Source organism: Eleutherodactylus coqui, chromosome 11, assembly GCF_035609145.1.
Source record: "Eleutherodactylus coqui strain aEleCoq1 chromosome 11, aEleCoq1.hap1, whole genome shotgun sequence".
NCBI classification, from domain to species: domain Eukaryota; kingdom Metazoa; phylum Chordata; class Amphibia; order Anura; family Eleutherodactylidae; genus Eleutherodactylus; species Eleutherodactylus coqui.
Genome location: NC_089847.1, coordinates 141,247,448 through 141,264,810, shown reverse-complemented (window position 1 = coordinate 141,264,810; position 17,363 = coordinate 141,247,448). Strand labels below are relative to the sequence as shown.

The 17,363-nt window shown below is 51.2% G+C and overlaps 1 protein-coding gene across 4 annotated transcripts in view; it reads left to right on the top strand.

The window, feature by feature from the left end:
• Window positions 1–17,363, top strand: part of INSC (INSC spindle orientation adaptor protein) — a 203,979-nt gene that overhangs the window by 76,906 nt on the left and 109,710 nt on the right. For all 4 annotated transcript variants that reach the window (XM_066583699.1, XM_066583700.1, XM_066583702.1 and 1 more), the window contains exon 6: window positions 7,424–7,537. In XM_066583699.1, coding sequence (XP_066439796.1) covers window positions 7,424–7,537 — 114 coding nt within the window. The remainder of the gene's footprint in view (window positions 1–7,423; window positions 7,538–17,363) is intronic.

Genomic DNA, 17,363 nt, shown 5'->3' with positions numbered 1-17,363 from the left:
AGTGAGCAGACTCAAAAGGCCATTCATGGTCCTCTGGGTAATATGCAAATAAGGGAGATGGAATAAGTCCTCCACAGTGCCACCTATTGGAAGGCACCTATTGTAATAGCAAAACCTATAAACACAGCTCCTACCCTCCGGCTATTTGTACAGTAAATTAACCCATTCTAGTGTTCTGAGACCACCTGAAGAATGTCACTTTCTTAGTAAGGCACTACATTATGACAGCGTATATGAAATGGTTTGGGCCAAAACCATGAAGGTACCTCTGCTAGGCTGAACTGAATTCAGGATACAGAATAGGGAAAAAACTCACTTTATGCGCTCCGTCAAACTGTGTCAATGTAAAGGGATCTTACTTGTTGTGGGGTAACAAGTAAGATCCCTTTACATTGACACAGTTTGACGGAGCGCATAAAGTGAGTTTTTTTCCTATTCTGATTACACATTTCTTTCCTCCTCAACACGGTTGTTTGGAGTCGTTCGCTGCTGCTCTCCCCTAGGGGATGTCCCAGGACAGTCAACGTGTACCACTTTAAGTTTGGGTTGAGAGGCCTACGTGGACCAACGAACTGACCGCTCTCTAAATCATAGGACCGGTTCAGTTGCGGTGAGTCTCTATCCACACTAATTCTGTTCTCTATATTTCCACATACCATTGGAGCGCCGCTTCTGACCCAACTATTCTGAATTCAGGATACACTAGTATATCTATGGGGTAGGTACATGACTCTTCTCCCCAAAAACAAAAGATATGAGGCAAGTGAAATGAACATCACTTCCTTTGAAAAACAGAATATAACACTAATGCGGTACCAAAGAATAGAGAAGGGCGACTGGCAGGAAAAACGAGACAAGTGGAATGACCATCACTTTCTCTGACAAGGAAAAGACTCCGTGACGGGTGGTAGGTAAAGTCAATACCCCCCTATCCGTGACTAAAAGGATGAGGTGAAAAGGGTGACCCACCTACTGGGACAGTAAGAACGGTGGACAGACACTGGCACAAATGGCGCATGATGGGGAACAAACCTCCATTCATACACAGTTATCATTCATGCCATTCGTGCCGTCACATTCAAACAGAAGCTTTTTAGCATATTAACAATACTTTACTTTGTTCTCCTCCGGGACATAATCTGAAACTTTAACGTTGCAATAACATGTCCATATAAAACAGCAAAAGCATAGCATGGGCAATCAGCAGCATTGGGCTCTGCATGTGGGAGAAATATATAAGCTGTACAGTCCTTAAATGTTAAGGGGCTTAGCAACAGAACAAGAACATGCCCCCTACGTAAAGAGTCTTTGTATTAGCAGCAACAAGTGCGTCTGTGGGGAAGCACACTACTAGCAAGAATTAGCTCATCTGCGTCGGAGTCTGAAGACCAGCCAGTGGGGGTGGATAGACTTGACCACGTCTCAATTCTCAGGGAGGCTAAAGATGAGGGGCTATCTGGATCCCGCACTCGCCTCTCCACAGTCTGTTTGGAGACACTAAGCTTTGTGAACAAGGCCCCAGTAATTGCTTCAGGATTTCCTCACGGGAGACTTTTCAGTCCCTTGCCCAGGGGGTTCTGTTGTTGTTCACCGCAGCTCTCCCCATGGATGCACAGGCTCATGGGAGTGGAGCAATATTTTAACTCCAGGGTCCTCAAAGTTCCTGACAAAGGGGCGCAACCCTGGGGGAATTGCTGCACTCACCAACCGGGTCTCATGGTGAATAATGATCCATGTGAGGATCAGGGATCCTTTTTGGTATGGAGGAATCCATCAGATCACTACCAGTGTGGGAAGTAGGCAAGTAGGCCGCACTTCCTTTCTGGGCCTGGCCGTATGAATCTCTTCTGCGGAGCTTCCTCGGCATCTCTCCTTGGAAGACAGGGGGTTGACAAGGGTGTCACCAAATCAAGGACCTCCGGCTTGTCTCCCTAATATCACCGCGACTGCGGTGGAGGGTATCCCGCAGGCACACCCTGTAATTTCCTGGCACCCTGGGTCTCTTCCTGGGGAGGAAACATCTTCTCTCTTGAATAACTGTAGACGATCTGAAATGAGAGGTCCAGCGGCTCCTTACTAACACAAAGCTCCACCTCTTTTGCACGGTCCTGACTTTTGCTCCAGAGTCCTTCAGTGGGGGTTGTCCCCCCCCCCCTACTTTTTCTGCTGCCAAGGTGGGAACTCTGGGTCGGGAACGTCCTGTAAAGAAGAAAGACATGGCGGCTGGTGGCCATCTTCGGTGTCCATGTTGGTACTCACGTGGTGCTCTATAGCAAAGTCCATCAATTACACATGGTCCAACAGCATAATGACATCGGCTCTCATAGCAGAATATCTTCTGCCTGCTGTGGTTTGCGAGGAATTTTCTGGTAGAATAGTTGACGTTACGTCTGCAAATGGGAAGTCTTTCCCTAAATACGTGACGACAAGGGAGAGGGCCCTGCCTAGCACAGCAGACTGATTGCTTCAATAGATGCGGGCCTGCACTCGTTCCTGGGACCTAAGTAACCCGTGGCTAACAAAATAAAGGACAAAGCAAACCCCAAAAGGAAACCCAAATGAAATCCCACACTTAGCTGGTGGTGAAGCCGCAGCACACAGAGCCGTCCTCTGTTCACGTCACAGCAGAGACCACACTATCCACGGGATCCACTTACTGCCAGCTCAGACAGCGAGCAACTGGCAATACACAGCACTTTAGCTCAGTATCTAGCCCAGGTAAGTACCCAGCTAATTACCTGGTGCAGAACCAAGTCTAGAACTCACACCGGACTTAGTCAATCCGGCAGCGATCTCAGCACTACTGCAACAGTTGACTTTAACTTGAAACTCAGTCCCGGCTTGTCTGAGTCCTCTTTGGTACTGGAAAAAGACATGGAAGAAACTTGCCTTGGAGATTTGAATTCTGTCCCAACACTCCTGACAGAAAAATGTAATTCTTAGCATGTGAAAGCGGCACAGAGGCATTTTATCCTGTTTGTGGAGCCAAAAGTAAAGGGTTACTTGTAACGTCCCGCAGCAACCGAGACTAGAGGCCCAACACTGAGTAGATGGCGGGGGTACAGATGGCACTTGTCACGGTGGCTCTACCAAACTCCACCCCAGAGGGATGCGTGCGGCCTGAGCCAAGGCACCACTAGGCCTCTTCCAGACAACACTGGCACAGCGATTACCTGTATAGATGTGTAGTGGACTGAAGACGTTGTCACTCGTGATGCCACTGTTCCTTCACACCGTTGGTTGTCCAGCGGAGAAAATAACAGAGTTCACACACTAGGAGAGTTAAATACCTCAATCACTGGGAATGGGCAGTGACTGGAACGTTTACTTCCTTAAAGGTAACTTTCACATGCCAGTGCAGGAATAACAGTTGAGCAAGGTCAGGGAGGAGAACACAGGATGACACTGGGCCTACAGTCCTAGTTAGCTGTATGACTCAGCTCCTGGGCACACACACACCGGGGCACAGGATGACACTGGCCCTACAGTCCTAGTTATCTGTATGACTCCGCTCCTGGACACACACACTGGGACACAGGATGACACTGGGCCTACAGTCCTAGTTATCTGTATGACTCCGCTCCTGGACACACACACTCCAGGACACAGGATGAAACTGGGCCTACAGTCCTAGTTATCTGTATGACTCCGCTCCTGGACACACACACACCGGGACACAGGATGACACTGGGCCTACAGTGCAAGTTATCTGTATGACTCCACTCCTGGACACACACTCCGGGACACAGGATGAAACTGGGCCTACAGTCCTAGCTATCTGTATGACTCCGCTCCTGGACACACACACCGGGACACAGGATGACACTGGGCCTACAGTCCTAGTTATCTGTATGACTCCGCTCCTGGACACACACACACACCGGGACACAGGATGACACCGGGCCTACAGTCCTAGTTATCTGTATGACTCCGCTCCTGGACACACACACCGGGACACAGGATGACACTGGGCCTACAGTCCTAGTTATCTGTATGACTCCGCCCTGGACACACACACTCCGGGACACAGGATGAAACTGGGCCTACAGTCCTAGATATCTGTATGACTCCGCTCCTGGACACACACACACCGGGACACAGGATGACACTGAACCTACAGTTTTAGATATCTGTATGACTCCGCTCCTGGACACACACACTCCGGGACACAGGATGACACCAGGCCTACAGTCCTAGTTATCTGTATGACTCTGCTCCTGGACACACACACTCCGGGACACAGGATGACACTGGGCCTACAGTTCTAGTTATCTGTATGACTCCGCTCCTGGACACACACACTCCAGGACACAGGATGACACCGGGCCTACAGTCCTAGTTATCTGTATGACTCCGCCCTGGACACACACACTCCAGGACACAGGATGACACCGGGCCTACAATCCTAGTTAGCTGTATGACTCAGCTCCTGGACAAACACTCCAGAACACAGGATGACACCGGGCCTACAGTCCTAGTTATCTGTATGACTCTGCTCCTGGACACACACACTCCAGGACACAGGATGACACCGGGCCTACAGTCCTAGTTATCTGTATGACTCTGCTCCTGGACACACACACCCTCTGAGACACAGACACACATTTGAGCTCGAAAAAACACTCCACTGACACTCACTTGTAGACAGAACACTGCACGGCAGGCTCCTTACTTCCACTTACTCAAGGTAGGGGTCCTGGGATGGGACATCAGGATATCTCTCCCAAGCTTCCATTCTGCACCACATGAGGGTTGAAGGTACCCCCATGTGGCCGGCACTCTCCTTCCACATTCTACTGTTGAAGCAATGGAATTCTGAACAACATAATCTCTCCTCTTGCAATCACATATATATCATACGACATCACGTGACAAGACAATTGGTTACATTTTCCAGACATATCCCAGACATTTACAGACATTAACCTTTTACATGCTGCAGTTGTGCAATACACATAAATAAAGACAAGACAATTTGCACAAAGCATCCACACTGAAGACATGACATGTATGACAGTTATGGAGGGGCCAGATATATATACTTCGGGCCACTACAGATAGAAACCAAGCGCTGCTCATCAGCTGTACAATGCAATCCCTACAGTGATGCCTGGTGGTGGAGCATCATGCTGGGGCAGAGGAGACGGGTCAGGGTGGATGGAGACCAGGCACCGCTCATCACCTGCCCAATACCATCCCTACACTGAATCCTGGTGGCGGAGCATCGTGCTGAGGAAGGAGAGACCGGTCAGAGTGGAAGGAAACCAGGTGCCGCTCATCAACGACCCCAAACCATCTGTACAATAAAGCCTGGTGGCGGAGCATCATGCTGATGAAGGGGAGACCGGTCAGGGTGGATGGAAACCAGGCACCGCTCATCACTGGACGATACCATCCCTACACTGAATCCTGGTGGCGGAGCATCATGCTGAGGAAAAAGAGACCGGTCAGAGTGGAAGGAAACCAGGTGCCGCTCATCAACGACCCCAAACCATCTCTACAATAAAGCCTGGTGGCAGAGCATCATGCTGATGAAGGGGAGACCGGTCAGTGTGGATGGAAACCAGGCGCTGCTCATCATCTGTACAATGCAATCCCTACAATGAAGCCTGGTGGTGGAGCATCATGCTGGGGCATGGGAGACCAGTAAGGGTGGATGGAAACCAGGCGCCGCTCATCACCTGCCTAATATCATCCCTACACTGAATCCTGGTGGGGGAGCACCATGCTGAGGAAGGGGAGACCGGTCCGAGTGGAGGGAAACCAGGCGCCACTCATCACCGACCCAAAACCATCTCTACAATAAATCCTGGTGGTGGAGCATCATGCTGATGAAGGGGAGACCGGTCAGGGTGGATGGAAACCAGGCACCGCTCATCACCTGCCCAATACCATTCCTACAGTGAAGCCTGGTGGTGGAGCATCATGCTGAGGAAGGGGAGACCGGACAGAGTGGATGGAAACCAGGCGCCGCTCATCACCTGCCCAATACCATCCTCACCGTAAAACCTGGTGGTGGAGCATCATGCTGGGGGAAGGCAGACTGGTCATGGTGGATGGAAACCAGGTGCCGCTCATCACCTGCCCAATACCATCCTCACAGTAAAGTCTGGTGGTGGAGCATCATGCTGGGGGAAGGCAGACTGGTCATGGTGGATGGAAACCAGGTGCCGCTCATCACCTGCCCAATACCATCCTCACAGTGAAGCCTGGTGGTGGAGCATCATGCTGGGGGAGGGGAGACCGGTCAGGGTGGATGGAAACCAGGCGCCACTCATCACCGGCCCAAAACCATCCCTACAGTGAAGCCTGGTGGTGGCGCATCATGTGAGGGAGACCGGTCAGGGTGGATGGAAACCAGGCGCCACTCATCACCTGTACAATATCATCCCTACAGTGAAGCCTGGTGGTGGAGCATCATGCTGGGTGAGGGGAGACCAGTAAAGGTGGATGGAAACCAGGCGCCGCTCATCACCTGTACAATATCATCCCTACAGTGATGCCTGGTGGTGGAGCATCATGTGGGGGAGGGGAGACCGGTCAGGGTGGATGGAAAGCTAAATGAAGCAAAGTCCAGAGATAATGGCCACCTGATCCAGAGCACAAGGGACCTCGGATGGGGCAAAAGGGTCACCTTCCAACAAGACAATGACCCTAAGACCCCAGCCAAGACCACGCAGGAGGGGGGACAACTCTGTGAATGTCCTTGAGGGGCCGGCCAGAGCCCTGAACCCAATGGGACATTGCTGGAGAGACCTGACAATGGCTGTCCACAGACATCCCCCAGCCAACCTGACAGAGGGCGGAAAACCCAAATCTAGGGGTGCAAACCTTGTGGCATCATTCCCAAGAAGACCGGAGGCTGTAATTGCTGCCAGAGGGGCTCCGACTAATACTGAGCACAGGGTGGGAATACTTCTGGCACTGCGGAAGTTTTTTTTAAAAGACCATTTACCCCCATTCTGTTGTCACATTGTCATTATGGGGTGCTGACTGCAGAATGAGGGGGACACAACAAAATGTGAGAGGGACTTTGCGGACCCCCTTTAAGAGAGAGATGCTCTAGATGTGTGTTTGCAGCGCTCCGTATTGTATTGCAGTTTTCACTTGTGGGTTTTTAAACATTAAAACATTTTTTTCTCTTGTAAGAAACACATTTTACCAAACGGCTCCAATTTGCTGTTACTTCCAGCGCCATGTGACCCTCCCTCCATTCTCAGATGCGTCATTCCTGCTTCTCGCATCCCTTCATTCTTGCTTCTTAGTTTTCTTTGTTATGAGGCAAGTCACTTTTTCCTTGAAGAAAATGAAGACCCCACGTCTCCACCCACTAATCTGTACATTGAATGATAGCATTGTAGAATGTGCGCAGTGATGTCACCGCTGGGCGAAGTGATGTCACCATGTCTGTGATTGCTTGCAGGGCCTGGTGGAGGAGCTGGACTCCTGCGAGAGCGTCTACAGTATGAACGTTGCCATACACAGCCTGTTCAGCCTCAGCCAGGAGGGAACGCGACTCTGCCAGCTGATAGCCCAGGTGAGTCCGGTAACGCCGCGTGTGATGTCATCGAGAAGATAACGCAAACACAAAGCAAAGTCTGATAAGATACAAGATCAGCGCTGAGAACGCTCGTCACCTGTGCAGGAAAGGGTTACACTATGGAAGCCCAGGAGATACAGTGGGAGCGGATGGAAGGGCACCATCCAAGGTCCAAACGAATAGAAGGAAGAAGGACGGGCAGTCGCACCCCAGCTTCCAAGGAACAAGAGGATCAAATGAGCAAAGTGTTTAATCATAAGCCATGCCTCTAAGCCTGCCTAATCCCCCCCATTGTGCTCCACACAATGTCATAGTGCCTTCTTTATATGCCACACAGTAGTGCCTGTCAGGCACAGTAAAGTTGACCCTGGTATGCCCCCTATACAGTAAGGCTGCACCAGTATTGCCACCTCACAGCGAGGAAAGATGCCTCAGTAGTGCCCCACAAATACAGGAAAGATGCCTCAGTAGTGCCCCCGAATACAGAAAAGATACCCCCAATAGTGCCCCCTGAATACAGGAAAGATGCCCCAGTAGTGCCCCAAAGTACAGTATAGATGCCCCCAGTAGTGCCCCACAAATACAGGAAAGATGCACACAGTAGTGCGCCCAAATACAGGAAAGATGCCCCCAGTAGTGCCCCTAAATACAGGAAAGATGCCCCCAGTAGTGCCCCCAGATATAGGAGAAATGCCTCAGTTGTGCCCCCTCCTCCCCTGAATACAGTAAAGATACCCTCAGTAGTGCCCCCAAATACAGGAAAGATGTCCCAAGTAGTGCCCCACAAATACAGGAAAGATGCACACAGTAGTGCCCCACAAATACAGGAAAGATGCACACAGTAGTACCCCCAAATACAGGAAAGATGCCCCCAGTAGTGCCCCTAAATACAGGAAAGATGCCCCCAGTAGTGCCCCCAGATTTAGGAGAAATGCCCCAGTTGTGCCCCCTCCTCCCCCGAATACAGTAAAGATACCCTCAGTAGTGCCCCCAAATACAGGAAAGATGTCCCAAGTAGTGCCCCAAAATACAAGAAAGATGCTCCCAGTAGTACCCCCAATTACAGGGAAGATGCCCCCAATAGTGCCCCACAAAAACATGAAAGATGCCCCCAGTAATGCCCGCAAATACAGGAAACATGCTCCCAGTAGTACCTTCAAATACAGGGAAGATGCCCCCAATAGTGCCCCACAAATACAGGAAAGATGCCTCAGTAGTGCCCCTGAATACAGAAAAGATACCCCCAGTAGTGCCTGCTGAATATGGGAAGGATGCCCCCGGTAGTGCCCCGCAAATATAAGAGAGATGCCCACAGTAGTGCCCCCAAATACAGGAAAGATGCCCCCAGTAGTGCCCCCTGAATACATGAAAGAAGCCCCCAGTAGTCCACCGCAAATACAGGAAAGATGCCTCAGTAGTGTCCCCAAATACAGAAAAGATACCCCCAGTAGTGCCCTCTGAATACAGGAAAGATGCCCCAGTAGTGCCCCAAAGTACAGTAAAGATGCCCCCAGTAGTGCCTCCTGAATACAGGAAATATGCCCCCAGTAGTGCCCCGAAATACAGGAAAGATGCCCCCAGTAGTGCCCCTAAATACAGGAAAGATGCCCCCAGTAGTGCCCCGAAATACAGGAAAGATGCCCCCAGTAGTGCCCCTAAATACAGGAAAGATGCCCCCAGTAGTGCCCCACAAATACAGGAAAGATGCCCACAGTAGTGCCCTGAAATACAGGAAAGATGCCCCCAGTAGTGCCCCTAAATACAGGAAAGATGCCCCCAGTAGTACCCCAAATGCAGGAAGGATGCCCCCAGTTGTGCCCCCCCCCCCCCGAATACAGTAAAGATACCCCCAGTAGTGCCCCCAAATACAGGAAAGATGCCCCCAAGTAGTGCTCCTAAATACAGGAAAGATGCCCCTGGTAGTGCCCCCAAATACAGGGAAAATGCCCGCAGTAGTGCCCCCTGAATACATGAAAGAAGCCCCCAGTAGTGCCCCGCAAATACAGGAAAGATGACACTGTAGTGCCCCCAAATACAGGAAAGATGCCCCCGGTAGTGCCCCCAGATACAGGAAAAATGCCCCCAGTTGTGCCCCCCCCCCCCGAATACAGTAAAGATACCCCCAGTAGTGCCCCCAAATACAGGAAAGATGCCCCCAAGTAGTGCTCCTAAATACAGGAAAGATGCCCCTGGTAGTGCCCCCAAATACAGGGAAAATGCCCGCAGTAGTGCCCCCTGAATACATGAAAGAAGCCCCCAGTAGTGCTCCGCGAATACAGGAAAGATGCCTCAGTAGTGCCCCTGAATACAGAAAAAATACCCCCAGTAGTGCCCCCTGAATACAGGAAAGATGCCCCCAGTAGTGCCCCAAAATACAGTAAAGATACCCCCAGTAGTGCCTCCTAAATACAGGAAGGATGCCCTGAGTAGTGCCTGCTAAATACAGTAAAGATGCCCTCAGTAGTGCCCCCCGAATACAGGAAAGAAGCCCCCAGTAGTGCCCCCAAATACAGGAAAGATACCCCAGTAGTGCCCCACAAATACAGGAAAGATGTCCTAAGTAGTGCCCCAAAATACAGGAAACATGCCCCCAGTGGTCCCCCCATATACAGGAAAGATGCTCTCAGCAGTGCCCGCAAATATAGGAAAGAGGCCCCCAGAAGTGCCCCCAAATACAGGAAAGATGCCCCAAGTAGTGCCCGCAAATACAGTAAAGATGCCCCAGTAGTGCCCCCAAATACAGGATAGATGCCCCAGTAGTGCCCTCATATACAGGATAGATGCCCCCAGTAGTGCCCCCTGCCCCGCTGGAGAAGGTGCTGCCTCAGGTCTAATAGAGGAGAGTGGAGCCGCCGGTAGATGCTGCATTCGTTCTGCATCAGCTCTGCGTCCTCTTCGTTCTCTCCTCCGTGGTGGTCCCGCTGATCACATGTCCGGTACGCCCGCGATGGGCCATCACTGTGTGAGGGTGGATTCAGACGACCAAAAGTGTAGAGGCATGTGAAATAGGTGCCCGTATAACGCGCCCACGCGATGCCTCCCATGTCGATAGAATCATTCAGACAAACCTGCTTCTCTGCGCAAAATACTGTATTAGTCTGCAAAAAGATGGGACCGCAGAAAGCTGCGGACAACGGAAGGAGGAGAAGACCGCCGGCCCCAGCTTGGCACTTAAATGCCATTCTATTCCACGGGAAGGTGTGGCCCGGTCATCTTCTCTTCCCCCCCGTTGTCCACCCGGTAACCCCTCCCCCTCCCTTTTATCATGGAAGTGTATGACGGCTTCCTGCGTAACACGGACAAGGATAGAGCCAGACTTATGTTTTCGCGGATGAAGATTTTGCGTGGAAAAAACATGTTCATCTGAACAATTATTTTCAGGTGTGGCAATGCCTCCACAAGGATATTCGGGTGACATTCGCCCTCCCGCCTCTTTTTTCAAACTTCTGCGCTCTGGCAAGGTGTTTGAACTGCCGGCATGGGAGAAGAAATTTCCGTCATTCAAGCGCAGCTCCGCGTTGCCGAATCTAGTTGTGCTAATGGCAGGGGGAATCCGCCAGGACCAAAGAAATTTCTTCCCCCTCGCCAACAGTTCAAACTTCTCGCAGAGCGCAGGAGTTTGAAAAAAGAGGTGGGAAGACAGCGGCTGCCCGATCCCCCCGCACCACGTATTCACCACCGAGAAATCTCACGGAGATGAGTGGTTTAGTTTAGTCTGGTTATACGACCGCCATTGTCACATAAGGGGAGGAGACCGCGCTCGCGTGAATCCGCCCTCAGATGGGAATCCCCCTGTGATGGATTCCCCACTGTGAGCGGCGGAGACCCTGACACTAGAAGGGAGGGCTTAATAGTACTCAGTTGTAGCTCAGCTGGTGGAGAGTTCAGCCTCGGAGCGCCCGGCCTCTCTGGGAGTCGCTGTCCGGGCACTGAGATGGAGCGACATATTACATCGTTCAGCGACCCAGTGTAACAAGTGGGCGCTCTGGACTGCAATGTGGCAGTTTGGGTGGCAGCCCAGGGCCCAAGACTCCTAGGGGGGCCTACGGCCACTCAAACCACCCACCACCTCAAAACACTGCTTTCTGTGTGGTCGCCCCCCTGGCGCCATGCTGGGTTCCGCTTAGTGTTTTTTGCTTTCTGTGTGGCCGCCCCGCTGGCGCCATGCTGGGTTCCGCTTAGTGTTTTTTGCTTTCTGTGTGGCCGCCCCGCTGGCGCCATGCTAGGTTCCGCTTAGTGTTTTTTGCTTTCTGTGTGGCTGCCCCCCTGGTGCCATGCTAGGTTCCGCTTAGTGTTTTTTGCTTTCTGTGTGGCCGCCCCCCTCGCGCCATGCTAGGTTCCGCTTAGTGTTTTTTGCTTTCTGTGTGGCCGCCCCGCTGGCGCCATGCTGGGTTCCGCTTAGTGTTTTTTGCTTTCTGTGTGGCCGCCCCCCTGGCGCCATGCTGGGTTCCGCTTAGTGTTTTTTGCTTTCTGTGTGGCCGCCCCCCTGGCGCCATGCTGGGTTCCGCTTAGTGTTTTTTGCTTTCTGTGTGGCCGCCCGCTGGCGCCATGCTGGGTTCCGCTTAGTGTTTTTTGCTTTCTGTGTGGCCGCCCCCCTGGCGCCATGCTGGGTTCCGCTTAGTGTTTTTTGCTTTCTGTGTGGCCGCCCCGCTGGTGCCATGCTGGGTTCCGCTTAGTGTTTTTTGCTTTCTGTGTGGCCGGCCCCCTGGCGCCATGCTAGGTTCCGCTTAGTGTTTTTTGCTTTCTGTGTGGCCGCCCCGCTGGCGCCATGTTGGGTTCCGCTTAGTGTTTTTTGCTTTCTGTGTGGCCGCCCCCCTGGCGCCATGCTGGGTTCCGCTTAGTGTTTTTTGCTTTCTGTGTGGCCGCCCCCCTGGTGCCATGCTGGGTTCCGCTTAGTGTTTTTTGCTTTCTGTGTGGCCGCCCCGCTGGCGCCATGCTGGGTTCCGCTTAGTGTTTTTTGCTTTCTGTGTGGCCGCCCCGCTGGCGCCATGCTGGGTTCCGCTTAGTGTTTTTTGCTTTCTGTGTGGCCGCCCCCCTGGCGCCATGCTGGGTTCCGCTTAGTGGTTTTTGCTTTCTGTGTGGCCGCCCCGCTGGCGCCATGCTGGGTTCCGCTTAGTGTTTTTTGCTTTCTGTGTGGCCGCCCCGCTGGCGCCATGCTGGGTTCCGCTTAGTGTTTTTTGCTTTCTGTGTGGCCGCCCCCCTGGCGCCATGCTGGGTTCCGCTTAGTGTTTTTTGCTTTCTGTGTGGCCGCCCCCCTGGCGCCATGCTGGGTTCCGCTTAGTGTTTTTTGCTTTCTGTGTGGCCGCCCGCCTGGCGCCATGCTGGGTTCCGCTTAGTGTTTTTTGCTTTCTGTGTGGCCGCCCCGCTGGCGCCATGCTGGGTTCCGCTTAGTGTTTTTTGCTTTCTGTGTGGCCGCCCCGCTGGCGCCATGCTGGGTTCCGCTTAGTGTTTTTTGCTTTCTGTGTGGCCGCCCCGCTGGCGCCATGCTGGGTTCCGCTTAGTGTTTTTTGCTTTCTGTGTGGCCGCCCGCCTGGCGCCATGCTGGGTTCCGCTTAGTGTTTTTTGCTTTCTGTGTGGCCGCCCCGCTGGCGCCATGCTGGGTTCCGCTTAGTGTTTTTTGCTTTCTGTGTGGCCGCCCCGCTGGCGCCATGCTGGGTTCCGCTTAGTGTTTTTTGCTTTCTGTGTGGCCGCCCCGCTGGTGCCATGCTGGGTTCCGCTTAGTGTTTTTTGCTTTCTGTGTGGCCGGCCCCCTGGCGCCATGCTAGGTTCCGCTTAGTGTTTTTTGCTTTCTGTGTGGCCGCCCCGCTGGCGCCATGTTGGGTTCCGCTTAGTGTTTTTTGCTTTCTGTGTGGCCGCCCCCCTGGCGCCATGCTGGGTTCCGCTTAGTGTTTTTTGCTTTCTGTGTGGCCGCCCCCCTGGTGCCATGCTGGGTTCCGCTTAGTGTTTTTTGCTTTCTGTGTGGCCGCCCCGCTGGCGCCATGCTGGGTTCCGCTTAGTGTTTTTTGCTTTCTGTGTGGCCGCCCCGCTGGCGCCATGCTGGGTTCCGCTTAGTGTTTTTTGCTTTCTGTGTGGCCGCCCCCCTGGCGCCATGCTGGGTTCCGCTTAGTGGTTTTTGCTTTCTGTGTGGCCGCCCCGCTGGCGCCATGCTGGGTTCCGCTTAGTGTTTTTTGCTTTCTGTGTGGCCGCCCCCCTGGCGCCATGCTGGGTTCCGCTTAGTGTTTTTTGCTTTCTGTGTGGCCGCCCCCCTGGCGCCATGCTGGGTTCCGCTTAGTGTTTTTTGCTTTCTGTGTGGCCGCCCCGCTGGTGCCATGCTGGGTTCCGCTTAGTGTTTTTTGCTTTCTGTGTGGCCGCCCCGCTGGCGCCATGCTGGGTTCCGCTTAGTGTTTTTTGCTTTCTGTGTGGCCGCCCCCCTGGCGCCATGCTGGGTTCCGCTTAGTGTTTTTTGCTTTCTGTGTGGCCGCCCCCCTGGCGCCATGCTGGGTTCCGCTTAGTGTTTTTTGCTTTCTGTGTGGCCGCCCGCCTGGCGCCATGCTGGGTTCCGCTTAGTGTTTTTTGCTTTCTGTGTGGCCGCCCCGCTGGCGCCATGCTGGGTTCCGCTTAGTGTTTTTTGCTTTCTGTGTGGCCGCCCCGCTGGCGCCATGCTGGGTTCCGCTTAGTGTTTTTTGCTTTCTGTGTGGCCGCCCCGCTGGCGCCATGCTGGGTTCCGCTTAGTGTTTTTTGCTTTCTGTGTGGCCGCCCGCCTGGCGCCATGCTGGGTTCCGCTTAGTGTTTTTTGCTTTCTGTGTGGCCGCCCCGCTGGCGCCATGCTGGGTTCCGCTTAGTGTTTTTTGCTTTCTGTGTGGCCGCCCCGCTGGCGCCATGCTGGGTTCCGCTTAGTGTTTTTTGCTTTCTGTGTGGCCGCCCCGCTGGCGCCATGCTGGGTTCCGCTTAGTGTTTCTTTGCTTTCTGCGTGGCCGCCCCGATAGCGCCATGCTGGGTTCCGCTTAGTGTTTTTTTCCCTGTTAATTGCTACATTGTATCATCTGCTGTAAACAGTGACTTGCGGTTCTACTCGCTGCTGCTGGTGTATCCAGCATCTTGCATCGCTGCCCGCCAGACCCGCTTACATTAGTTTCTGTCTCGGTGCCCCTCCTCTGGCTCGGCTGCCAGCGGCACTTCTGGTTCCTGATCCTCTGTGGAGTTGGGGGCCATTCTTACCTTTTAACCCCTTCCTGCTATATGACGTATATATCCGTCCTGTGTGGGGCTTACATCCCAATCCATAATGGATGCATTGGGGCACGAGGACTGGACAGTCACAAACAGTCAGGCTCCTGTAAAACTGTTGCTCAGAGCACCCTTAGGGTAAATATCCACTACAGTTTTTTTTTCTCACTCCGAAATTCGCAGCGTTTTTTTTTCTGCAGGGGTCTATGGGACTTGTAATGTTAAAATCACAATTTACCACGAAATTGCGATTTTGCGTGATCATGATTTTAACATTACAAGTCCCATAGACCCCTGCAGAAAAAAAACGCTGCGAATTTTGGAGTGAGAAAAAAAAACTGTAGTGGGTAGTCGTCACCCTAAGGTGGCGCAGTGAGCGTTGCCTACGGCATCCAAACTGTTGACAGAGGGAGCGGCCCACCGTCCCCAGAGACAAAATCACCACTTAGAACTCTGATGCGCTGTTTTTTTCTTCACTATTTCCTACATTGTATTATCTGCTGTAAATTGTCCATATAGTGCTATATACTGTCCATATAGTGCTAAACTGTGTCCATATAGTGCCATATACTGTCCATATAGTGCTATATACTGTCCATATAGTGCTATACGTTATCCATATAGTGCTATACTGTGTCCATATAGTGCCATATAATGTCCATACAGTGCTAAACTGTGTCCATATAGTGCTATACTTTATCCATATACTGCTATACTGTGTCCATATAGTGCCATATAATGTCCATATAGGGATATACCGTGTAGTGCCATACTGTATCCATATACTGCTGTACCGTGTCCATATAGTGCCACACTTTATCCATATAGTTCATACTGTGTCCATATACTGCTATACTTTATCTATATAGTGCTATTTCATGTCCATATAGTGCTATAACATGTTCATATGGTGCTATACAGGGTTCATATAGTGCTATACCTGATTCATATAGTAATATATTGTGTTCAAATAGTGCCATATAATGTCCATATAATGCTATGCAATGTCCATTTAGCGCTACACAGTGTCCATATAGTACTATACCGTGTTCATACAGTGACATACAATGTCCATATAGTGCTATACTGTGTCCATGTAGTGCTATACTGTGTCCATATAGTACCATTAAAATGTCCATATATTGCTATACCGTGTTCATACAGTGACATACAATGTCCATATAGTGCTATACTGTGTCCATGTAGTGCTATACTATGTCCATATAGTATAATGAAATGCCCACATAGTGCTATCCAGTGTCCATGTAGTACTATACCGTGTTCATATAGTGCCATACCGTGTCCATATAGTGCCATATAATGCCCATATAGTGCTAAACAGTGTACGTATAGTGCCACACTTTATCCATATAGTGACATACAATGTCCATAAAGTGCTATACCGTGTCCATACAGTGCCACACTTTATCCATATAGTGCCATTCAATGTTCATATAGTGCTCTTCCGTGTCCATATAGTGTCATACAATCTCCATGTAGTGCTATACCATGTCCATATAGTGCCATGCAATTTCCATATAGTGCTATATGGTGTTCATATAGTGGTATACCATGTTCATATGGTGCCATATAATGTCCATATAAGGCTATACTATATCCACATAGTGCTATAACATGTCTATATAGTGCTATACTGTGACCATATATTGCCAAACAATTTCTATATAGTGCTATACAGTGTTCATATAGTGCCATATAATGTCCATATAGTGCTATACCGTGTCCATACAGTGCCACACTTTATCCATATAGTGCCATTTAATGTTCATATAGTGCTATACAGTGTCCATATAGTGCAATGGAAGTGTTCATTTAATGCTATACCCTGTACATATAGTGCCATACTTGTCCATATAGTGCCATATAATGCCCATATAGTGCCATATAGTGTCCATATACTGCTATACAGTGTGTATATATAGTGCCACACTTTATCCATATAGTGTCATACAATGTTGATATAGTGCCATATAATGTCCATATAGTACTATACAGTGTACATATAATGCTATGCAGTGTCCATATAGTACTATACCATGTTCATGTAGTGCCATACAATGTCCATACAGTGCTGTGCCCTATCCATATAGTACTACTACACATGGTGGCAAACAGTTCTTTGCTGAGAGTGCCATGCTTGGCACAAATTCCTGTCGCACAACGCTCCGACATCATGGAGCAGCTACTGCTGATGGCGCCCCCCTTCCTGTGTGGAGAAAACAAAAAATCTCAACTGCTCAGCCGTCCAATAAAAGGAAGTGATAATGAGAGAGGTGGATCTGCTGGCAGCGGGCACAGGACGTGGTAGTGCCAGGGCATCTCACTAGAAACCCGCTGGGCTCTGCTGCATCGACATTTGGATTCATTATAAAGAGCTTGCAGCCTGCATGAGACTCATCCCGACTTCCATCTGACGGTGACGGCCTTTCAAAAGTTCTGAAAACTGCAAAAATTGGTAATCGAGCCGATGGCGGGGCGAGGCTTCACTGTCCGCATGGAAATGTGCCAGGAAGACAGTTTATTTGAATCGAAGTGTAAATAAAGTGTGGCTGAGCGATGCTGAGGAGCCGGTGTCTGCGCCGGCCATGTGCCAGCC